The sequence below is a fragment of the Aphis gossypii genome, chromosome 2 (genome assembly GCF_020184175.1).
Source record: "Aphis gossypii isolate Hap1 chromosome 2, ASM2018417v2, whole genome shotgun sequence".
Lineage (NCBI taxonomy): Eukaryota > Metazoa > Arthropoda > Insecta > Hemiptera > Aphididae > Aphis > Aphis gossypii.
Window position 1 is genome coordinate 66,653,838 of NC_065531.1, and position 26,833 is coordinate 66,680,670.

General features: G+C 27.0%; 2 protein-coding genes and 1 long non-coding RNA gene across 3 annotated transcripts; 2 read left to right on the forward strand and 1 right to left on the reverse strand.

Moving 5' to 3' along the window:
* Positions 1-1,528: 1,528 nt before the first annotated feature.
* LOC126550217 (uncharacterized) lies at positions 1,529-2,039 on the forward strand. The gene is made up of 2 exons (XR_007604259.1): positions 1,529-1,727; positions 1,854-2,039. It is a non-coding gene; the product is annotated as an uncharacterized LOC126550217 (long non-coding RNA).
* Positions 2,040-5,878: 3,839 nt separating this feature from the next.
* LOC114123601 (inhibitor of growth protein 5-like) lies at positions 5,879-8,226 on the forward strand. The gene is made up of 6 exons (XM_027986641.2): positions 5,879-6,372; positions 6,429-6,667; positions 6,731-6,836; positions 6,902-6,991; positions 7,060-7,316; positions 7,904-8,226. The coding sequence occupies exons 1-6, from the start codon at positions 6,336-6,338 to the stop codon at positions 8,003-8,005; spliced, it is 831 nt and encodes a 276-aa protein (XP_027842442.2). The 5' UTR covers positions 5,879-6,335; the 3' UTR covers positions 8,006-8,226.
* Positions 8,227-10,514: 2,288 nt separating this feature from the next.
* On the reverse strand, positions 10,515-19,653 carry LOC114123598 (uncharacterized). The gene is made up of 5 exons (XM_050200520.1): positions 18,749-19,653; positions 14,738-14,828; positions 12,533-12,684; positions 10,951-11,077; positions 10,515-10,877 (listed from the first exon to the last, which is right to left on the reverse strand). The coding sequence occupies exons 1-5, from the start codon at positions 18,824-18,826 to the stop codon at positions 10,774-10,776; spliced, it is 552 nt and encodes a 183-aa protein (XP_050056477.1). The 5' UTR covers positions 18,827-19,653; the 3' UTR covers positions 10,515-10,773.
* Positions 19,654-26,833: the final 7,180 nt, after the last annotated feature.

Here is a 26,833-nt window from a genome sequence, read left to right on the forward strand (position 1 = left end):
CTTTATAGAAATCTGTGATTAGCCATTAGTTATATAACGGCGATAATTTAAGCGGAAAGTCCTAGCTATGATAAAATTGTTATCGACGATAATCGATTTTCGTGATATATAATTTATAAACCGTACCGTGGCGCGTCGGCAGTTCGCCGAAAATATCTTGTTAATCGCAACAATTTTCGTTCATTTTATAACAAATTGTGAAAAATGCTTTAAAAACTAAGAAAATGCCCTAATAATGCATTTAAGGTTAATTTTGACAAAAAATACAAAATAAAAATTATTTTAAATTAATCACCATCGCCCAAAACACATTTTATACTTACGGAGCAACGTTTTGAAACACTATAAAAAAGATGCATTTGCATCAAAATCCCAGCCCTAATTATAACGATATAAATTATATTGAAATATTTTATACATCGTAAGCATTTTATAACATTTGTGTACTAAATGTATATTTATTCAATGGTTATCAATGAAAGGTTTATGGGAGGGTGACAAGAGGCAGCTGTCCAGGGCGGCTAAACTGTTATAAAGTATTATCCTATACCAAAATGTTATTACACAATCAGTGAGTGGGTATTATTGAAAATACCAGCGTATTATAAAACATAGCACTCGATACACTTTTATTTTCATTCACGTTATTTTCGAGTAGGTATAAATTGTATACAATAAATAATAATATTTTTACTGTTTGGGTACCTACTGCAGCACACACACACTACAACATCGAGTTTGTTGTATTTCCAGTATTTGAGTATTATAATTTTCGGATTATTTAACTTTATACTTATAATTTTAATGAATAATTTATTTTTATACTACTGTTGTATACGCCGTGCCAAGGCCTGACGTATACAATAGATTATGGATAGGTACCTCGGTTTCCGATTCCCAAATCGTCAAACAAGTAAATATCGACACCTGGTAAGAGCTTACTCAACTAGTCTTAGGATCTCTTTAACCTCAACAGGATCGTACTAGTTATTTCTCAACTAATCACAATAACGAGTGCTGGCGAAGAAAATATGAAGTATTATAGTGTTTTGCTATTTTCACTAGTGTTTTTTCGCCATAAACGATTTTTTAGTGCGTAGGTACCTATTTCGAGATTAATTACTCCAATAAGGTATAAGCCCTTTTACTAAAGTGTACAAATATTTTATTAACACAAACAAAAATATAATAAATAAAAACTGGAATATATTTTTTGGATACTATTGTATTAGAATACGATTACCTATATTATATACATAATAATTAATATAGGTATATATTATACAATATTGTATATTATTATATTGTTATTTTATTACAACACTAGGTACCAATTAATTGTTTTGAAACGTAGCTTCTTATGGCGCGATGTGAGCGGAGGGACCCTAGCCCAGAAAAACCGTGCGTAACGAAAATAAAAGCGTTAGTCGCTATCTCTCTTACTCTTTACCGTTTTCTTTATACTACTGTTCCTCTCGCTCTACGGCCGACTAAGTTGTTATTATATATCTACACGTCGCCATAGAAATTGAGGTGATAGGTTGGCGTAAGTGCAAAAACTGTTTACTGCTGTATGTGTATAATTAATTTAAAACTATCGTTAAATTTAATCTTTTTTAATATTCATCATATTTTAGTGGAACAAAAACAACATTAAAAACACCGGTTCAATATAAAAAAGAATACCATCAACGACTAAAAATACAAAAACAAATAAATAATCCAAAGTATGCATTTATCTCACAGCTTATATATTATGTTAATTTAAAATTAAACATTTATGTACATTGAAATACATATGAATATGAAATTAATAATTGTATAATTAATTTTAATCCAAAAAAAAAAAAAAGAAGAAGAATAGGGAAAAAAATAAAATCACCAAAAAAATGTACAGCGTTAAAAAGAACACAGGCAACGTGAAAAAACACAAACAAATCACAGGAGAAGAGTGTATATAATATGAAAGAGTATCGTCACAAATTTTACGATTTGTTTGTAATTTCTATGAATCAAATAAAAAAAACTTGATAACATAATATTTCATTTCATTTCGTATAGTTCCACTGAAATTAATCTGTAATCCATAAGACTGCTAAAGAAACTTCGTTTCTACCGAGTGTCCCGTGACAGCACTCATTTTTTTTTTATTACCAACAGTCAATACTATCGCATCGTATTCATATAGTCTTGTCAAGACAATATAACTAAATATTAAACAGGCTTATTTATTATTTATTATTAAACACTTCTATTTCAATCAATATGAGTGGAAAGAGCAGGCGCGTATACAAGGGGGGTTCTAGGGGTTCAACCCCCCCCCCCCACGAAATTTCAGGAAATAAGTTTTATTATTTATTAGTTTAGTTTTATTTAAAAATTTACAACCAAAACTCCCCTCCCCCCAAAATATTTTTTTGTGTACGCGCCTGGGAAAGAGCATAAAGTGGTGCTAAGTTTTGTAAAGGGCAAAATAAAAAACAAAAAACTAATAATTAATCAAACATTTATTTCTTTATTGTTTATTTTACATACATTTTTATTTTATTCTATACTTACCTTTAATATTTTTTTAAAAATATCACAGTGATTTTAACGGTATTATTTTTAATATAATTTATTCTTTATGATAGATAAAAATGTTGTAATAGGTGGAATTTTAAAATTTGCCCCCAAACGAAAAATTCGTTCATTTTTATTTTTTGCTTTTACGCCTGTAAGTCTGGGTCAGTCTTGAAAAGAATGGTTTTGATTCTATGCTTTACCTAACCTAAGTCGCTTCAAACAATGGTTTGATGTGATGGATGGGGTTCTATATTACCCCATATGGTGTGGGACAATGCACCGGCCGCTGAATGCAAGTGAACTCCTACCATATCTAGTTAAGATATTACAGGTACACCAGTAAACAACAATACCATTTAAACTTTAAAGGTGTATTATAATAGGTACATACAGATACAACTATATAAGGTGTGCGCGTAACTGTTCAAACGTAATATTGTTTTAAATTCTCGGCGAGAACATAATGTATTTATTAACTGATATTATTATGTATTTATACATTCAAAATTGTTTGTGTCTATTGATGTTTAGAAAAATATTCAAAAGATAACTCACTTTTATAATCACAGAACAAATAAAATAATAAACAATAAAGAAATGTTCATTAAAAATACTAAAACAATTTTAAGAAATAATTGACATATTTAGATTTATAAAAAAATTTAAATAAGTGTGTACAAGTGACTTGGATGCGTACATGTATTACACCAACAATAAATTCCGGAGGGGAGGAGTTAATAGCCACTGACATTTACCGTTAAAAACAAAATTACAGTCAATGATATTGAAGATGTATTAAATTCAACTATGTATGAAGGTAATAAACTAATAAACATTCTGAACAAATGCAGTCAATAAAACTGTATTGCAAAGTATTGCAATTATATAGGTACCTATAATACCTGAATTGGTATATTTTTTATAATGCGTAGACGTTTAGTACTTAGGTAGGTGCTAGGTACAGTGGCCTATTTGAAGAGGATGATAGGAGATGAATATACCTGATTAAATTAATTCTTCACTAACTAGATATTATATTTATATAATATATATTATATTATATTATATACCTATATTATATTTATATAATATATATTATATTATATTATATTACATTATATTACTATTATAGTACCTAATTGTCCTAATTTATTTAATTACCTACCATAGTTGTAAATTTAGTAGGCTGAATTAATTTTTCCCGATAACATGGCTTTTATATTATTTATATTTAATTACCTAGTGTAGTATAGTAATTGCATATAATACTAGTATACTACATGCATATTATTGTTAATATAATTTTTGAATCAAATTAGTTATCAAAATGTTATCGTGTATACAAAATATAACAATAAATATACTTAAAAGTTTCACATCCAAAACATTGTTTGGTTGTTGTTTTCGAATTAATTTCAGAATACCTAGTGACAAGAGAAATGCTCGAAAAAATTATAAAATAGAACACTTAACTACTTAAGTCGAGGACGAGGATATTTGTATAGTTAAGTATAGCGATTGGTTTTTAATTGTTTATGTTTAAATCATCAAATTGCTTGCACAATTATCAACACTATAAATTCACATTTTTAATTTGAACTCTTCATCATACGAGTGCTTTTATAAATCGCATCACACTGTAATAATACGTAACATAACTTATTACCTATTATATTATACGTCATCTATCATGATTATTCCAACCTATCCATAAAGCATCACGCTCTTTTTTATAAGTTGTACGAAACGAAATGTTTCGTATTATAATTTATATTATAAATGAATAAATATAATATGCTTTATTAAACGGAGGGAAGATTTACGTCATCTGCCCGGGAAAAAGAATTAGGGTAGATGTATCGAGGGAGAAAAGGGGTTAGTCACTGTAGCATAGCAACGTACTATTGATTTTTAAAACACCCTCCAAGTACTGAAGACGAGGCTTACACCATTGACTGTTTTCGTGTTTTGTGTTCTGAGATGAGAGTGTTAAAACATATCGTACATCCATGTGAATACATTCTAAAATATTTCCTTCATCGTAAACTGAAATTATTATTTTTACAATGCTTCAATTTGTATAGAAAGAACTCTATGTAACAATTGATACTAAGAATTCTTCTCCTCAAATCGAAGGATATGTCGTTTAATTTTAATTTAATTAAAAAATCGGAACACTGAAAAATTACACTGAGCAAATTCACGATTATAATACCTACAATAACTTAAAATTTTCTCCGCAGAAACTTTTATACATAATTTAAAGTTATACCTAATAATAATGTAGGTACCTACATCACTTATGTATGATGTATGAATTAACAAGTTATCTATACACAATACACGTTAATAAAATTACAGGCGCATGTTATGTTATTATTCAGTATGACGTGTAATTAACATAATATATTTATTATCTTCAAAAGAATATCTAACACTATCATTATTGTAAGACCAAACCAAAAAAAAAAAAAAAAAAAATGAAACCAAAGAAATTCAACTTAAGTTTATTGTAGATATCACGATTGTTATCATTTTTGATATCACGCCGCCGTGATAAAGGTTTGCACACTTTTTATTTTTTCCATAGAGTAATCGCATTATTTCCGACTACCGTCGACCAATATTGGATTTATGCATAATATAATGTAGGTATTAGGTACTAGATATTTTTTTGTCTAAAATAAGAAAACGAGTTTCAAAGCCATCGTGTATTTATTAATATATTTTCGATTAATAGAATTATTTAAGACGTATATTATAATAGGTACGTTAACGAATTCGTCGTTATCGCGTATTGCGTAGTCTATTATCGCGTTTGCGTTTCCCGCATAAACTCCGATTTAGGTGTTGTAGAGACGTGTAGGACTATCTCAAGTCGCGCCCAAAAATAAAATATAAATACACGACTAATCGCCGCCGATTTTTCGTCATTCCGTGACCACCACAGAATAACACAATAATATACAAAGACAACGCCGGAGAACGATGAGAATTAATCAAGACGTAGAACATTCTCTACGTCGTGGAATCAACAATTCGTCGTTAGATTGGGTGTGGTGGCGGCGGTGGCGCGACGACGAAAAATCGGGGAGCCTCCCGTATTTCGATATTACGTTTACGGGGCCGCGCGAACGGCGGAACACCGCGATTACGGTCCGGGACGTTCGGGTTACGTAAAAGCACCCGCTCTTCAACCGCTGCCCCGCCGTTCCACCGTGACTGGTAACAACCGCGGTATAGAAACGGGTGAGACCGGGTCGGGCGGCGGGTAGAGCAGGGGTCATGACGTCATGTAACGCCCTCCGTCGCGGCGTCCCGCACAAAAATAATATGTATAGAACGTTCCCCCAGCCATAAGACGTGTACGTCACGTCTGAAGACTACGATATTTTATTTTATTTTTTTTCCCTCCTTCAACATCAACTCGCACCACGGTCCAACGTTGCCGCGTCGAAGCGACGAATCGATAGACCTGCTGCTGCGATTCTGCCCCTTTTACCGGGACGGTCCAACCGGACGATCGAAAACGTTTGCCGCACTGTTGCCAGTCTTCAAGTCTGACGCGTGTACACGAAGCTCGTTTGCCGTGTACATTGTTTACACGCGTCGGTCGTACACCCGTGCCGCACAAGTACGAAAAAACCACGAGTTCGCGCAAACGGTTGCAATTATTTACGTATCGTCGTGTTACGTACATCTTTGATCGTTTCGCGTTTGTAGCGCCGATTTTTCCACTACCTATAATAGGTAATTCTCGACCGACAATAATGGCATCAGCACCGTACCTGGACGAATATCTGGACAGTAAGTTCTCTTTCGGTTTCGAATTCCCGCGAAATACTAACAGAACGATATTTTAGGCTTGCAGAACCTTCCGGTGGAGTTAAGACGTAATTTCGCTTTGATGCGAGACCTCGGCGGTAGATCTCAAGAAGAGATGCGCGAAATCGATAAACTATCCGACGATTTTTTGTCGAATATCGACATCTACCACGGAAGCAAAAAGAAAGAAAAAATGAACAACATACAGCGTAAATTCAATACAGCTAAAGAATATGCCGACGATAAACTTCAATTGTCTGTGCAAACTTATGAATTGGTATGTTGTTTTTTAGTCGTTCGCGTGACTCTCTGAACTGTTCTACTATAATGTATCTTTCAGGTGGATGAATATATTCGGAAGTTAGATTCAGAGTTGACACGTTTTGAAGGCGAAATGCAAGACAGAGCCTCCAGTACTGCAAGAAATGAAGAAAGTTTACAGAAATGTAGGTGTTATGAATTATATTTTATTATGATGCCAATGTGTTTTCTTTATGTGTGTCACTTTCAGGTGGACGTAAGAATAACGACAAAGAAACTAACTATACTTCAAGTGAAGAAGATACTTACAAGACATCTAAAAAGAAACAAACTAAGAAAAGTTTGTAACCAGCATAATTTTAGTCTTGTCTATGTTGATTTTATTGTATAATAATCAATATTTTTTAGGAGTTGTAAAAACATCTGGTAAATCTGGTGGTTGGCTTCAAGTTAAAGTGAAAACGCCTTCAGTCAGTGCTGTCTCTAGTCCAATAAACTCTACCAATAGCGTAGCCAGTGTTGTGGCAGAGACTCTTCCTGATGTTGGAACTGGAGTTGTACAATCCCCGGAAGTATTAGACATGCCTGTTGATCCAAATGAACCTACATATTGTTTTTGCGTTCAAGTTTCTTATGGAAAAATGATTGGCTGCGATAATCCAGATGTAAGCATTTTAATTTTAATTTAAAAGTTATTTATACATTCATTGATTTTACTCATATAGACATTTATTTAAAATTATCACCATTATGTATATAATATACAGGGTGTTGCACGATAAATGTGTCAAACTTCAAGAGGTGTTTCTAGATTTCAAATACAACAAATAAGTCCCTATGAACTTATGCCTTAAAAAAATAATTGTTATTAGATAAAACTCAAATTTCTTAAAAGTTTGACAATTTTAAGTTAAAAAGATTTGCGTTATTTTTTTGCTCAAAAACTAAGGTGTGAACCTTGTTAGATATGTTTTCTTAATCAAAATGTTATGAGATTTGTATCCATGTGTTCAAATTAATTGTAGTACTTTCGGTTTAGAAGATATGAACATTATTATGTATAAAACTTACGGTTAACCAAAAAACCATAATCATTGAAATATTTTCTTTATTATTGATAATTTAATTATGGTCATAAGCCATAAGGACTTTTTTATGTTATATTTGAGGTCTAGAAACACCTCTAGAAGTTTGACACATTTATCGTGCAATACTCTGTATATATACCAATTTTGTGCTTTTATTATTTTAGTGTCCTATTGAATGGTTTCATTTTGGGTGCGTAAAATTAACTACCAAGCCCAAGGGAAAATGGTATTGTCCAAGATGTTTAACAAATAAGAAGAAAAAATAACATATTTTAACTATGAAATATTTTTTTTATTTTTAACATACACATATTATATATGTATATATGTATGAATGTGCAAATAATATATATATATATAGTATGTAATTTTATATTAATTTACTTACAGCTTCATTAAGACAATTGATTGAAATTATTGTAGTTTGTAGTATTACTATTGTCATTAAATTACATACTCAAGAATAAAATTTGATTACTATATTAAATTAGTATATATACTTATGTGTCATCATTATTTTAGCTAATACTCTTTTGTTTCTATTAGGAACAGATTGTGTGTTATCAATAAAGGAGAATTAAAGTATTTATATTTATTTTAAATTAATAAACTAATAATTATATCAGTCTTTATCTTAAAAAATGTATTTATAGAAATAAATACAAATGTACCTCTATCCAAACATATTGTTAGGACTTAATCACACATTTTTCCAGTAGAAAAATGAATAAGTAACCATACAGTCTTGTCATTTTAACATGTAAGTTTATATGATACAAAATATTATTTTGATATCCATTTATTCTGTACCATTCTAAGGTATATTGCTTATATGTTTACTTGTTAACCTTTTATAGTACAAAATGATTAAAATCTTGAAGATTCTGTTTCAATAATTCACCAGTAGAGCGCACCAAAGCAATATATCACTGAACGCTGAAAATTGTATAGTATATATTGATTTTTATTGTTATATCTCTATTTAGCTAAACATAATGTCAACAGAAACATCTGTACTCCAGTAAATAAAAGGTTGGAAAATGGTTATTGTTCTACTGTATAAGGTAGATGTTGAGTGTGTTGAGTTCAATTTTACATCATAATATATAAAAACCTTTTTAAGCAGATAGTCTGCCAGCCTATATTACTAAGTATGCTTTTTGATATTACTATCAAAGTAATTTATTTTGCGATTGGTATTAAGAGTCGGTTGAATTAATTTTTACCAAAAACATTTTATTTGAAAATGTTATTACATGTATAAAATTAAATAGTAATATACTAATATAATATGTAAAAATTCTGTCACTACAAATAATTTTTTTAAATTGTAATGAATATAGTTATTCATAGTTTAAATACATAATTTTATTTAAAAATTTAAACTCAAATGTCTATGACAAAAAAATTTTGCTTACAATTTTTTTGGTTTCAATATAAAAATTACTACCTATGTCTTATGAAAATATTGTATTGCATTTTAATAATGTTTTTGTTTTAATATATAAATAAATTTAAATTTAGTATTTTTTGGTAGTGAGTGGGAACAAGTAATTTATGAAAAGGTCTAAGATCTTTGACTATAGTCTATAACACTACATTAAATAATTACTCATAAGCAGAATAGTAATAATTAACCTTTAAGGGAAGCTCCTGATAATCATTTAGAAATATACAATAATATAAAATAAGTTCAACAATCTAAATATACTGGTAATGAAATAAACATTTATAAGCTTATAACAGTATGACTAACTGACTATAAACATTTTAATATACAAATAATAATGGTGCATACCTATTATTGTTGATTAAATAATGATTAACTATGTAAATATACAGTTTATACCTACACGTCAGTCGAATCGCACTTTTAATACCATTGTTATGTATATTTTAGATATATTAATATGTTTGTTTATATATTTAATAATTTTTATTTTTTTCTCATACCTAATATTATAACTTCGTACGTTGATTTATAATACATTTTTTAAATGATAAAAATAATAAAAGTAAATTGTTGTATATTGTATATTTGTATAATATATAATATTTTGTATATGATTTATTTGTACGACTCACAAAATAAAAAAAAATCGCCTCAACTCTAATTTAAGGGGGGAGGAGAGGGGTGCGATTTTAGTAAATTTACTAGGGGGGTGTAGAATGAAAACGTTTGGGAACCACTGCTATAGACTAGATGTCACATGGCACGAATATACAATACACAAAAATATAAAATTCTAATAACGTCAAAAAAACAAACGTAAATACTAAAATTTTTGCAATGAATACCAAATAATAAGTTATGTTTAAAAACTACGGATCATTCTAATAATCTAATTCCTATTTCTAACCTTCTTATTAAATTGACTATGGAGATAATAATTTATTTTATTTTTTTATTAAATATATACCAATATTTATCTCATTAATCATTATAAATTATAATAAGATTTTTATAAGCGTTGTACGTATTACTTGTATTTGAGTAAACAATAAACATGCTAAACCAGCTTTGATTGTTTTACCTCAGTAGCTCTGTTCTGAGCTAATGACTTTCTCCAAAATAAATCGAATTAGTGTTGTTAGCTTTAACGAGGTACGACGATGATATATGCTAGTGTAACTTATGCTCGTTACTTCTAAAGCAGAATGACTCAATATTTCATGTACTTCATGCAACTTTCGTCTTTCATAACCAAAGTACGACATGTCCCAGCAACGTCTCATTTATATAAGGTAAGAATGTCAAGCGATTACAGTTTTATTATAATACATCAAGCACAATTTTTGGTCATAAACACTTTTATTAGTTTAAAATCAAACATCAAATAATATACTTAGCCCGCGCTTTAGTCGTAGATATACATGCGCTTGCAGAATTGCAGCCGAGTTTTACAACAGCAATATTTAGTAACAGTAATATTTTAGTGTTGTCTCAACACATGTTGCCTCTCTGATCTGAGTGGTTTGACCAATTTAAATTAATTTATTTTTATTATGGATAAAATAATGTTTATACGTATGCTTACAATGTACGATAAAAGTAAAAAAACATTCTATGAAAAATGTTGTTGTTACGTTCTTCCATACGAAATGATACCACCAATAACAGGTAAATACAATAAACACCTAAAACCGATTGGGAGTAATATCATGAAATGATCTAGTTAACAATGATTTAATTATTACTCAATATACTTACAAACATAGCTCAGTATAAAAATACAATAAGTAATATTAAAGACATCGATACTAATGATATTCCATAGTATGTATAGAAAAAACATTCCATGAACCACCAACCATACATCGATACTAAAAATATCTTTCTGAAAAATAAAAACGTTTAATGAATGATAATATTGTAATATTGTCATTAATTGTGTAACATATAGCAGGGGCACTTTCAAAAATTTCAGGGATTTCAAAGTCGATCATGTCAGAATTTATTTTCAGTTAATTTTATCAAATGTTTTACATTGGGAAAACTATAACCGGCGATGAATAAAAAATTGAAAATATCTATAGTAATGTGTTACTATGAGATAGAAAGTATACGATGAATTTAAGAGACAATTTGAAAATATTCAAAAATTGTAGCCGATTTCCACATTTATGAGTTATCTATTAAAGTTTAAAGAAAATAATATAGAAAATACTTCTACCCAAATAAGAATCTACCTAATTTATTTGACACAAATTCTATAAAAATCGAATCTACGATTATAAAAATAAAATTAGATATAGGTACTTCTTGAAACTCAAGGTTCTAAAAATAATTTTTGAAATCTATTGAGTGAAAAAAAATATTCTTGTTTGAGAATTATAACGTTGCAGTTACACATACCATTTATATTCTAAGTAAACATATTTGTGTGAAATAGAGTTTTCTCTCATAAAAGTAATTAATATGAATATCGAGCTACACTTTCTAATGATTAGGTATTTAGAGCAGTGTCTTTATTTAACAGCCGGATCAACTTGTCAGTAAAATGCAAAGTTACACACCCACATTATCAAGATAGGTATTATGTTAATTATTTGATTATAAAATCAACAAATAGAAAATTCACAAATAAATATATAATTCACATTCAATATTTATATAATCTCATAGTTGAATAATTTACATAATAAAATATATAATCTTATAGCAATGTTTTTTTGCTGTTTGGATTATAATAAATAAATTTATTTAGATCTTAGAAATTAATTGTATAATACATTATAATATTATATACATACATACATTCAATAATGTTGGTTAATAGATTAACGTATTAAAAAAAAATATGGAAGTTAATTCTCAAATTCTCAAAGGAAAAATATGTTCTCAATAGATTCTTGCCAAAATAAGTTAAACCGTCTCTGGTATTGGTATATTATATAATAATATGTATGTTGAGTTATTATTAAGTATATTTTTTCTATTCACGGGCTTATTTTTATCAAAAATGCAATAAAGGTAAGTTGGTTTTAAATGTATAATCTTAATGTACTTGTTATATAATTAATAACGATTATTAATTTATAACAAAGATTAAATATTTAGAATATATGAATAAATTGATTACAGAAAAATAGTAGGTATTGAACAATTATTGAATATAATAAATTCCATAAGTTTTTCCATAGGAAATTAACTAGGTGTATAATATAATTTTATACTTCATAATAAAATAAAGACGTTTATAGGATAAATATTCGTTAAACTTAAAATGTGTTTGGGCACTTAAATCATACGTTTTTATCTAAAAGTACGAGTATTGTATGTAGGTACTTACCTTAAATGTTGCTTTTAGTAGATAAAAATTGATGATTAGAAGCAAATCAATAATAAATGAATGTCTAAAACTAAATAACATAATAGCTATGTCATCCGAATTTTGGAGAAACAAATCGTTAGCTTCAATTTGGAAATATTTTAAAGACCAATCTATAAATATACAAAGGTGGAATAAAAATATGAGTTAATTAAGTCAGCTTACATTAGCTAATAAATTGTTGATTAACGTTTTAATTGTAAGTTAATAGAATAATCAATATATTTAACCTTAAAGGTTTTGTGTTAATATGGAGAAAAATTTTAACTTATTTCAGTTAAAAAGAAATACCTAAATTATTTCTTATTTATATTCAGTCATACTGATTACAGGTATACAGGTATCACAGGTGATTGACGATTTTGCAACTTTCAATTTTTTTTAAAAAATACTTCTTGACTAAACATTTAAATGAATATTATACATTATACATCTTATACTATAGAAGTATAGAATATAGATATTCTTTTCTTTTTTATTGTATATAGTGGCTGTAGACCAGTGATTAGGCAATTACACGTTTGTATCAATTAAATTATCAAATCAAGAATTATTTATTTGTTTTAAATTCTGAACTAAGTGAATTAAAAATTTTAATATAATTTAAAAAATAAAATAAAAAATAAGTTATCATAAAGTATGAGTTTAATTTTTTTTTTACATCAGGTACTTCTTATTCGATGAGCTAATAATGTTAATTTCTCTTCAGAAATATTAGAGTCCCTAAGAGTAATATTGACTATTTTAATTTTAGATTCTGAACGAAGTGATGAATGTATTGATTTTACAATGATGTGTGTTTTTGTGTCTGTGATAACATAACTTGTCAAAATAATGCTTCAATTTTAAACTTTGAGGGTGGTTTTAAATAGCATAGTGAATATTCTTGGTGTATTATACAGGTCAAAAGTTAACATTTCGAAATAGTTTTCGATATTGTTTTTCCCGAAAACAAACAAAAAGGGACGGAAAAACGGGAATTTTCACGCAAACCCAGTTTTCAAAAATATTGATTTTTTTATATAGTTTTAACTCTGCAAAAACTAATAACTGTAAATACTTGAAATGTTCACCAAATGACTATAAACCACCTTTTTTACCACCCATTGTAAAAGATATTCTAGGCTGACAAATCATCTCTGTTCAGAATCGTTTTTCGTATACTATGATACCTATCATTGGATTCAAATTTAACTCATAAATAATAGCGACCAATTGTACATCAGAGCGATATCCACTTGACTAAATGTTTTTGTTTATTTGTAATTAAAACCAATAAACAGTAAATAAACAAACTTATACTATTAATATGGTTTTGACTTGACATTATTTTCAAAAATATCAAGAAAAAGCTAAATTTTTATAACGGAATCGTCGGAATCTTTAGTTAGTTAAGTTAACTAAAAAATACATTTTCTAGAAAATTTACAACATTTAAAATCAATAATTTTCAAACTTGTTTAATCTTTATAATCTATATTCTATATGCTAATTTATATCCACACATTCATATTTACGAAACACCAACATATTTACATTGTCAATTAATATATTGATCGATGTATATTTTTTTTTTGTCATATTTTAATTATTAGTAAATTATGAACTTTTAGTACTTACTGCTATTACTATTATTTAATAAAAATACAAGTAAAAATAAATTAAATAAAAAATGTAATACACACTATACTAATTATTATGTATTAAATATTTATATTCTTAACGCTTATAAAGGCTTTGTAAAAATAATTAAATTAATTTAAAAGTTTAAAAGCACTAAGTGCTTATTTTGTCTGATTATAGACAAAAATCAGTTTTTATTTCATTATGAACAAAATCGTTTGGGATGGAAAAAACATTTTGACTAAATCATTGATTTTTAAATAGGTTAATCTATTTTCTTCACAACTAGCAAACATGTCACTAATTATTTAAAAGAATAATTAATAATTAAAGATGTACAAATAAAATGAAAGCTAATCTTAATTGTACCTATAAATATTACATTTAAGAATTCATTGGTTATTTAATTGAAATACAACACTATGAATATTATACTATAGGCTGTTAAAACTATGTAATATGTGTTGAGAAATAACCTATTTAGAATGAAATAGTATTACGATAATTAATTCGTATGTTTATTTATAAGAACAGTAAACTTACTAAAACTGGCAGCCAATCCAAAAATCGATAGAAAGTACAAAATATGTATTATCTTAAATACTTTGATTAGGACAAATGTTCCTAGATAACACTAAAACAAATAAATACATATATATATATATTAATAAAAATAATTTTTTTTAGCCAATAAATTATAAGTATTGATAAGGTAGTATTATGATTAGGGATCAGATCGATCAGGGTAGGTACTTGTTATTTAGTCGTCGTCTCAAAACAATTTTTGTCCCACCGATCCACCACCAGATGATCATGCGTAAAACTTTGAAATTATGATCGATATTTTTCAATACTTATTTCAATATCAAAATGATGATTTTACAAAACAGAACAAAAATTAGAATATTGTAAGTTCTTAAAATAATACCTATAGTAAATACTGGAAAAAAAAATATTTCAACTGTCATATTTGTGTCGTTTTGTTAAAGAATGCAAATGCTAATATAATATGTATTATACTTATATTATAGATAGTGTAAATAAATAGTGTTTCCCTCTTCGACTATAGCTGCTCAATGTTACTAAGACAATAGACATTAAATAGGTACTCTTTGTCATTATACCTGTTGCGAAATTAAAGTGTCCGACCGCCGACCAGCGGCTATCTCTTTAATATACTATTATAGGAATGGGAAGAATAATTAAAAATCTTGAGTGGTATAAATTTAATATGATAACTATATGGATCAATACCGATGATGACTGACTCTTGTTTAATGTATTGTAAGTATACATAATATACTTCACATTTTTAAAATACACAAATCAACACCTATAACAATATTACTCTACGAGTTTATTATAACCGATCTTCATTGTTTACGAGCAAGGTTGGGACGAAGGTTAAGATATGTGTATAAGCCAAGTTTTTTTTTTTAAATATAGGAATATAACTTGATATTTTTAAAATGAAAATAAAATTCTAGTGACGTACTGTGATCGAAAAATTAAACGAAATTGTTTATAATGGGTTAAAGCTACTTTTTTGATGATTTTTTCTGTTTGACAAGGGTCCTATCGTAGATGTGAATATATATATGTATACACAAGGTTATCACCAAGCATACACAATGTTCAAATCATAATAATAGTTTAACAGTCAGTATAAATTCTGATGATTTGAATTTTTAACCTTATATTTGTACTTAATAATTAAGGACCACCAGGGACGCCCGCAGAAATGTAACTCAGGGGCGGCAAAAAAATTGCAAGTACCTAAATAGGTACTTGTGGGAAGATTTACTGCTTCATCTTTCATCTACTAATACCTTGTTATAGTATCAATATTACAGTATCATTAATAATTGTTTAAAAAGCTTAACTAATTTCAGTTTATATAAAATTACACTATTAGTTCTTATATTTATTAGAAAATATAAAATAAAGTTTAAACTAAAAACAAATTTTTGTGAATGAATTTACATATTACATCATATTTTATTATTTTATTCAAAAAGTAATGACAATCTTCTTTTGTTTGAAGCAAATAAATTAAATGAATCATCAATTTGTTGATTAAAAAATTGTATTTTGAATCAATTTTTTAATTGATTTAAAAATTAACGATAAATGTACCTATAAAAATAATAATGTAATAATATCTGTCAAAAAGTTTCAATTTCCGTCGACGATCGTAATGTTTTTTTTTACAATTGAATACCTCCTTTATGACTTGTTAGATACAAGGATTGTCCAATAGTCGCTAAATACCTAAGACCAGCTTTAAGTAAAAAATTTCCATTTTTGTAACTAACACGAAAAATCTCAGGGGGGGCAATTGCTCCTACTGGCCCCCCCTTCCGGGCGTTCCTGAGGACCACATTTTCAAACACATAGTTAAAATTTATATATACCTACCATTTAAGGAATTTCCTGCGCATAAGTGAAATTTGGGATTACTAGGTAAGTGGGGTTTACTCCTCCACAAGTTGTTTATTATAAATAAAATTGTATTATAATTTATAACATATAGGTATTTTTAAAAAGTATATTTTTTTTAATATTACTAAAACCTTATTAATAATGCTGTTGAAAGCGGGTCGTTTTTTCATCGAGTTTTTTTTTTAAGAAAATAGAAAACTTTTTAATTTTTTAAAAGAATAATGAATTCTTATGTTTTTAAAATTAAAATCGGACTTTAGATACTAGGTGAATTTTTCTTCCGCTTTTTGGAATTTTCATGTAAAAACTTTTTTTATCATAAAATTTAGTGACGTGTATGTACTGCGCGTATGTACATCCCTGATTTCCAAGAATCTTTGCGTAGTCTATCTGGGCGCCTGGGAATTGAGCCACAATTCACCTTTTTTCCAAAGGTATACAGTAATTGGGCCACTAAAATTTTATATTTATAATCGGCAGACCCGGTGATTGGACCACTATTATATTTTAAATTGTAATAAAATAATATTTAATATAATATATCGTTTTATATAAATTGATACAATTCTAATGGCTAATACTGCAGCGCACACGAAACTTTACTCGAAGCGACTGCGTATGCCTTATCAAAAGGTAATAAATTATCCAATATCTTATGATATAGAATTATCAATTGTCATGAAATGAAACGGATAAAAATAATCATACGCGTAGTGTGCAAAGATTATGAAACCTAATTCGAACTACAAATGCCATCGAATCTTTTCATTCACATTTCAAAAATAATTTCTATATGTCACATTCAAATATACATAATTTTTTAAATGTTTTATTGCAACTTCAATCAGAAGTTTATATTAAGATTAGAAGTATAGGAACAATAAAAACAAGAAAACGAACTTTAGTTCGAAAAAATTTTATTCTTAATGAAATTAAAAAATATGAAGAAGGAGAAAAAACACGATTTGAATATGTACAATCTGTTTATGTTATTTAAAAAAAATAATTATATTAGAAAAAATTATTCATATTATTGATTATTTGACTGACTTTATGGATCTAAATGTATTGTATTATATTTTTTTGTACCTATTAGAAAATGTTTTTTTCAATTTTTTTATTTTTTGACTAACTTTATGGTCCTTATATTATATTTGTAAAATGAGTATTGGCATTCTTTATAAAAATTATTTCATATTTGACTAATTTTATGGACCTTGTTGTATATTAAATTAGTTAAATCTGTATGGAAGTATTTAAAAAACATATATATATTTGACGAATTGTATTTTTATAATATGTTAAAAAAATAATAATCAGTTAATAAACATTATATTATATTCGTATTAATAGTATATTTGTGTGCTTTACTTTTATGGCCCAATTTCCGGGTACACTTTAAAAATATAGATTTAATTTGTGGCCCAATCTCCGGGTAGAAAAATGTTAACAAATATTTTATACAAAACAGGTAGTTAAAATGTGGCCCAATTCCCGGTAGTCCGTCTATCTTTAATTACATAAAGCGTTTGGGGAACTCTCTCACACTAATGATCAGTCACAACACACACAGTTACACTTAACTTACGAAGGATATCGAATATTACTTAAATACGACCCTTTAAAAATGGATCGCTTTTAACAGCCTCAACTGTAACCACAGCTCTATACACTACAAACATTTTGCATTATCTGTTAAATATTTATATTTACGTATTTACCATTAAAAATGAAAAAGATTGATTTAGATTTTAGAGGATGTAAGAGAACTATTTAGTAAAAAAGGTTGGTTCTCAATTGAAAAATATAAGTTTTCACATGATATTCCTTTAATGATGTAGAAAAATTTAAAAACACAGTTGAAAATAATTAAGTTATAACTTATATTTAAGAATTCAAAAATAATAAGAACTTGAATAAATTCACTATTGAAGATGTGATCGTATACTCGATTGGAGTATAATATAAAATATTATCGACTATTTATCAAAACTATGTATTGTTATTATTATATATTATTATTTATAGATTAAAATATAAAATAAAACTAGCTATATGTTTAAATATAACGTTTATAATATTATTATTAAGTGAATGTAATCGTATACTTACAACATGTATGAAGGCCATACATCTAGTGAACATTCGCTGAACACTGATACCGTTGAAAAACAATTGGAAGAGAGGCATATCTTGTAATCCTGTTATATTTAAAATATATTACCAAAATATCTTTATGGGATATCGTGTAAATATTAAGTCGTTCGTCGTCGAAAGAGGATAGGTACCTACACAACACGATCTAAGTAGAAAGTGAAATACAGGCGCCGTCCGTGCCTCGGTCCGGCGAAATTTCCACCCTCTGTTGGGATGCTCGCCGCAGCCTCGCTGTGTTCAAGGACGAATAATACGTCAGAACATACCTCGATAGACGTCAGTGGTCCGGTAGGAGATGCAAAAGTCTGCATCGCCTAACCTATGTATTCCGAGAAAGAGGAGGTGGGTTGGAGAAAAGGACGGCCCAGAGACCCATAGTAATAATGTTACATTATTATTACTACGTTATTATTATTATCACCGTCATTGTTATTTTGTGTATCTGTAAACATGCTCCGAGAAACGTTGATTGATCAACGCAAAACGACCGAAGACCCTGCTATAACCCGCCACCGTCACCACGTAGGTATAATATTTTTCGCTATTTCTTATTTATTTTTATCACGTATACAATTTCATATTTTTGTCGTCAAATATATGTTAGTTTTCAAGAACTTATAATATTATTATATAAATTCGGATTTAGGGTATCCGTCATATCGTTTGAAATGTTTATTTTCTTTCTCCGCCAGTTCACCACGACTGACTTTGAATTAAGTTTACGTACTATTATAATATTATGTGGGAGTACGTGGGGACAGATTCACCATATCAAAAAAATAACGATTTCCCAAGAGGTCTAGTTTTTGCAGCAGCATTCTATATTCTGTAGTATAATATTATAATATGATTATAGTGTAGTCATTAAGTTGTATGAAAATACAGTTACTAAAAATAGACTATAATAATAATATTATATATTTATATGGCATTTGTATCGACGTATATTCATGAAAATATTATGGTCACATTCACATATTTCACACACATATAATGACGTAAAATTTTCATTTTTCTAGTATCTAAATAGTAAATAGCACGTTAAAGATACTATGAATATATTATTATAGTGAAAATAGTCATTTTTATACATTTTATCTGCTGAGCGAAATTTGTACACAATATATGTGTAATGTGTATGTGATCACAAAAAAATACAATAAACGTGGCTCAAAATGTATACTGTATGTCTGTATATCTACTTATTATAATGTATAGTAATAAATAATAATAAAATATTGGTTAAAAAAATTCCGCAGTAGTGAGAATTAAAAAAAAAAGAATAAGTTAAAATGAACCCTATTTTAAATTTTGAAGAAAATATTACTAGTTATCTCTTGAAAATTGAAATTTAAGTAAACTATATGGATACCCTATTAAAGTTTAATTAATACATTGGTGTAGTACACGATTAAGATATAAGATCCTGAAAATTGAGTTAAAAACAAAATACGTTTTAACTTACTTTTTTTAAATATTACATATTTATTTAATGGTATATATGAATATTTACTATTGCCACATTCTTCTGCATAGGTATGAGTAAAGCAATGACATATAATGTAGGTAGGTATCTAAAAATATAAATATTTTAGAATGTATTAATAGATACTTTTTACGATTGGTACTCACTACGCTAATATGCAATATATTAATGCTCTGTTTATAAAATATTAAAATATAATTATGTACTTAAAATTTCTATGTTTCGACAAATAATTTTTTTGAATTCTAACAAAATAATGAATATCGTTATTTATAGTTTAAAAATACAATTCCGACCAAATTTAGATTTAAAATGTCAAAACAAAATTAATAATTATGCTTATATGTGTTATAGTTTTGTTGGTTTCAGTATGAACTACTTAAAAAAAAGTTGAATGTTCAAGCTTTAGGTAGCTATAAAAATTTAATTATTTATACATTTTCAACTAAGAACGATATGAAAAATTTCGTGATTTTGACGAATTTTATCATAGAGAAAATTTCATATACTTATATAAATAAATTGCATTTATGTATTTTAAATTTTAGGTCTTAAAGAATAATTTATTTGGAATTTAATATTATATTTTTCAACTTTTTTATTGAGTTTAATTTTTTTTTTTTGTCAATATTTACAGAATAAAACTAACAAAATTTAAAATTTAAAATGTTCATAAATAACTCCAAAAGAGAAACGGTTTTCAACATTTTGTTATGTATAGAAAATGTACTTATGTATAAAAATTTAGTAAATATTCTATGTCTAATGTATTTATATGGTTAGTCGTTTTTTAATTATAAAAACATCAAAAATCACTGGGTGAGAAATAATTATTTTACGGGCGAATGAACATGTCATAAAAATTTAAACTTCAAACGCACATAAAAAATTAATTTGACTTTCTGTTCATTTTTGTTTTTAATATTGGTTTAAAAACTTATAAAAACTTGTATTTTATTTTTAAATATTTTTATTTAGTGAACATTTTTCTTAGTAATAAATATAAAAATGATAAGTACAGAAAATTATCATATAATGTAATAATTAATAATTATCATGGTTCATCATATTTTGTGAACATTTCAAGTATCTCAGTTATTCGTTTTCAAGTTACACTCAAAAAAAAAAAAAAAAAATTAATCGATTTTGTGTACAAATTCTAGTAAACTTTTTTTTTTTATTTTTCTTTATTATTTTGAATTATATTTTTCTGACCTCGCTTAATTACAAACTAATTCTAATTTGTCATTTGAAATTACTCTTAACGTTAAAAATTAAAACATTTTTTTACTACTTATCCGTGTACGGTGTACGGTGTACGGAGTACACATGTATACAAAAAATAATAACATTGATAATATATTTGTATTTTTATGCGAATTGTAAATATTAACTGTAAATAGAAAGTTATACTATATAGAGTTATGGTCAGGAATACTTAATAATAATAGCAATAATAAAAAAAAGGTTCATGTAATATGTCATATGGAATCATCGTTTTTCCCTCGAGATTTATCTTTCATCATCATGGATATCATAAATAACATTTTATTTCAGAATGATGATAATAAAACGGGAATAATAATAATATCGTTTACAAATAAACTACGTCCGGATTGAAAGGTAATAAAAAGAAACGTGCGACCGCGTGCTATCGCTTGGCTGTATGTCGTATGCCAATTTTTAATAATTTATTGATTTTTTTCCTGGTTGCTCCGGGCGACGCATCCGTGGACGTTTGCGTTACGGACTATATTGAGGAGTGTGATAGTTGCCCATATAGGTTGTGGTTGCGTGGTAAAATAATTGTTAATAACGTTTAACGTTATTGTGTGCAGTGAGAGACGCGAATGTCGGTGACCTCCGCTCGTCGAGGTGAAAGCCAGACAAGCGCAAGACCGAACTCGTATTGTACAATCGAATATTATAATTTGTTTTACTACCTACCTATAGTGCAGTGGTTCTTAACTTGTTTTTGAGAAATATATAAATATGATAAATTACTCGCGAGTAGTTTTAACAAGATAATACTATATGATTCCAAAACGTGATATCTATTAATTTTTTTTATTCTTTCTACGACTTTACATTTTATCTTTATTTTCCTCCTCAAAAATTAAATCATATAAATTCGTCCAACAACTATAAAAAGCACATAATTAATAGAAACAACCAATGAAAATCTTTAAAAAAAACTTCCTTCACATTTATAGTAGTTCCCAATATATTATTAAATTAAAAGCCATCCGATTATTGTGATGTTTTTTCCTTGTATATTACAGCAACAGTAATATAGTGTTCATAGATCAGCGCAAGGGACCAAGCAAAATTCTACGTATGATATTAATGTTATTGTACATATGCAATTTTATCGATCATAATATAATTATTGATTTAGCATTATACACGAAAAAATTATTGTCTCTATTATCAATAATAATAATTATAAATTAATTACCAATAGCTGTATAAATTCCTGTGAGTTGTCTTAATAAAATCAACTGTAATTAACATTAAGATATTACTATATTAAATAGAGCTGAACTTACCTAAAGGATTGAAACTAATTCAAATAGGTCGCATATTTAATATCAAAACTAATAAATAAAAAAAATGTCGAAACAAATAATAAACTCAATGCAACACATACACGACTAGACACATCACCTAATGAGTAATAATAACCTATTCGCTATGACACCTAGTACCTACTACCTACCTATATAATTTATACCATAATGATGTATGCAAATATGTAACACTTACTCAGCCTGATAAAAGTGGTCAATTTAATAATAATATAATTTGATGAAAATACTAATATTAACATATAAAAATATATATTAGGAATTATATATACCTATATTATGTATTTTATAAAATATAATATTGTGAAAATTGTAACAAAAAATGGAAATATTGTATTAATACCTGAATACATTTTATTAATTAACAAGTAAGTTATTAATTATATAATTTTTATATTTTATATATTTTTATACATTTTTAATTTTTAATTTGTCCAACTATAAAATCATTGTATATTTGTATGATTGATAATTTATTAGTAATTAATTCATTACTACTATAGGTATTATAAATGATAAAAATAATTGTTTCGTTTTAAAAATGTTATATTAAAATAACAAACCTTTATGTTAGTTCAGCGCGTAGTAAAAAGCACTAATGTATAATAATATAATATATATACATACTGTTGCATGAATATTGAATAGGTTTTGCTTTGCACACTACCCCCATGTTGAAGCGTTCTAAAAACGAGAAATACTGCAACAGTTTATCGATTCCGAAAATTTCTCTCGGGGAAAACAGGTGGAAACCGTTAAAATATTTAAGGACGTAGAATGTTTGAGCAAATCGAAACAAAATATAACCTGTTGGCTGTTGGGTTGAATAGAAAGTTAAAAACCGTTTGAACGAATGCTTATTCCATTCACTAAAAATACCGTTTGGACGAGTAGAATAAGTATGAATATAAAATTATAAGTATATTAATTTATACGTTGAACCATATTAATGTAAATTTTTAATTAAAAAAATGGGCATACGTAAACTGCACCCGAAATTTTATCTATGTTTAAAAGGTATAATGTAAACTGCGCTCGACTTTTTAACTTATTAAATTATGATTTTATAATTATATAGCTATATATTAATTATTTATGCATGCGATTCTTTTCATTCTTACTTTAATTCCAGCTTTTATACAACTCATCCAAACATTTTCATGTTTTCGTAGAAAAGTTAAAAGAAATTTAAATAGAAGTATAGGTACATCAAACTAAATAGTATAAATAAACCCTTTAAATACGTACCAAAATTTAAAAAAAAAAAACGCGAAAAGTTAAAAAATTGAATTAATAAATATGATAGTGGTTAAACTCCAATTGATGAATAAGTATCCACAATATGTCATTGTTTGTAACATTTGTAATTATTTTACTTTTTAAAATTATATATTTTTTAAAATTCCTAATTATATTTTATTTTTAATTATTCATATATGTGGCTGTAATATTTTAAGTATTGACTAAAGATAATTTTGCAAAAATTGATTTTTAAAATTTTACCCGGGGCACAGTTAACATGTCACCTTTTTACACTTGATAAAAAATCGGACACAGTTTACATGTGTGATTTTGTGTTTACCTGTATTTTGAGCGCAGTTTACAATCGCCGAAAAAAATAAAGTACATCAAATAACATATTAAATAATTAATAAGGGTGGTTAAGTAGGTAACGGTACAATAGGTATCGAGTGGACCTCATCCATAGAGTAGGTCACTATAAAGGGTGTGTTAAATTTGAATACAATGATAGGTATCATTGTATACGAAAATTGATTCTGAACGGGAATGATTTGATAGGTAGTCTAGTATATATTTTCCACTGCAATGGATGGTGAAAAAGGTGGTTTACGTTTTAATGACCTGAATACCCTAAAATTAAATTATGTACAGACAATTTTAATTTAAACAACTCATATGTGTTTCAAGTTTCTATGACTAGTAATTTTTAACTATAGCAAATTTCTAAAATTATTTGATAGAAAATCGTTATTTTACGAGTGCATTTTTGATATCGTAAAAGTTTAAAATTTAAATACAATTTTTTTAATTGGCCAACATTTAATTTCTTTTTTAATTAATAAAAACTAAACTTATGGGTAATCTTGTATTCGATTTTCAATTCTTAGCTACTCACACAACATTTTTTTATACATTTTTAACTACAAAATAACTTGCAAATATTTACGATTTTGACGAATTTTGTCAATATTTGAACTTCAAATGATAATAAAAAAAAATTCCGCATAACGAATAAGAAAAACTTACGAAGAACTTTTTATTCAATTTTCAAGTATTTTGACTCCCCTAAAAAAATTATAGAAATGTATTTAAAAAAAAAAAATAGCTAAAATACGAATATTTCTAATATCTATAGCCTTAAAAAAATGAAATATTTTGAAAATTAAATTATGTTATATATAATAGTAAATGATTTATAGTAGAGTAAGAGTAGTTAGAATATGATATAATATCATGATATTTAGCACTGTAGTAGTACTATCAGTATTATAGTATACATTTTTATTTAATATTGAAGATGATTTCTAGTAATAAATTGAATCTTAAGTTTTTATTTAGGTGGTGATTATGAGAAAAGGTATGTATAGGCATTTGAAATAAGTAATTTTTGTGTAGACAAAGAATTTTATAGGAGAAGAAAATTAGAAATAATGTAATAAAAGGTCTCTCATACTTCATACAGTCATAAGTAATTAGTTATAGTTATTTAAAAATATCAAATGATCGAGGTTTGCAAAATATTATTATAAAAATGTATACTTTTTTTAAATTTTAATAGCAATGCTTGAAACATTAATATAAAATTTCTCATAAGTTTTCCGTATCAGTTTTATAAGTAATAATTTTAAAATATGTCTACACATTTTTTTTTAAATACATTTCAAGTTTATATTTTGACAAAATTGAATATTTTTACAAAAAATAAAGATTTAAGTTGTAATTCTTTAAACAGAAACAGCGTTCTTTTAAAATTTTCACCACATTGTTCGTTTATTATTATTTACTTTGAATAATTAAATATATATACATATTACTTATATATATTTAATATTTATACAATATTGTAGTCTTGAAGTAAGCATAATCTATCCAGTTATCCATTGATGGAACTTCACGGTAACAAATTCAAATTATTTAGATGATTTTTATATTATATTTATGTGTTATAAACGAACCTAGTCAATAGTCATATCGTTCTACACTTCTACAGTAAGTACATTCGAGTATTTACTATTAAGTTATAATAGCTATAAAGTTATGTAGTAATATTATATAATATGTTAGTTGTATCCCAACAAAAACACTACGCCAAACTCCGTGTAAAAAAACGCTCAGTATAAAAAAAATCCACCTCAAAAAGTTGTGATATAATTTTATAGCTATGTATTTAAACTATATAGGAATAGATATATTATTATAATTTATGTTAAAATTCATTGCTTATAAATTGAACTTAGCTGGTGACATTATTTAAAACTCATGAGAATTCATTTCGTATTGAGTATACATGTTATCTTTGAAAATGAGTGATACTAATTAAGTGTTATAATTTTAAAGTCACCAGCTAAGTTCAATTTATAAGCAATGAATTTTAACATAAATTATAATAATATATCTATTCCTATATAGTTTAAATACATAGCTATAAAATGATATCACAACTTTTTGAGGTGGATTTTTTTTATACTGAGCGTTTTTTTACACGGAGTTTGGCGTAGGTAGTGTTTTTGTTGGGATATCACTAATTTTTTTATGTTATTATTATTATTATTATTGTTGTTGTTGTAATCATTATTATTAAATATTATAATGTCATATATGTATTATTATATATCAAACATTTAAGTTTTTAATTATTTTTTTCCTGAAAACACCGCCACCGCAAGCGCTGTGACAAAGCACGCGCGTACGGTAAGTGTGTGTGTGATCTCCTCAGTAGGCGGG

Excerpts from the sequence above, each read along its gene's own strand:
- LOC114123601 (XM_027986641.2), top strand. The coding sequence starts at position 6,336 with ATGGCATCAGCACCGTACCTGGACGAATATCTGGACA. Across the intron at positions 6,373-6,428 it reads CCTGGACGAATATCTGGACA|GCTTGCAGAACCTTCCGGTG; the intron begins GTAAGTTCTCTT and ends ACGATATTTTAG. Across the intron at positions 6,837-6,901 it reads TGAAGAAAGTTTACAGAAAT|GTGGACGTAAGAATAACGAC; the intron begins GTAGGTGTTATG and ends TGTCACTTTCAG.
- LOC114123598 (XM_050200520.1), bottom strand. The coding sequence starts at position 18,826 with ATGCCTCTCTTCCAATTGTTTTTCAACGGTATCAGTGTTCAGCGAATG. Across the intron at positions 14,829-18,748 it reads GTATGGCCTTCATACATGTT|TGTTATCTAGGAACATTTGT; the intron begins GTAAGTATACGA and ends TATTTGTTTTAG. Across the intron at positions 12,685-14,737 it reads TGGATTGGCTGCCAGTTTTA|ATTGGTCTTTAAAATATTTC; the intron begins GTAAGTTTACTG and ends GTATATTTATAG.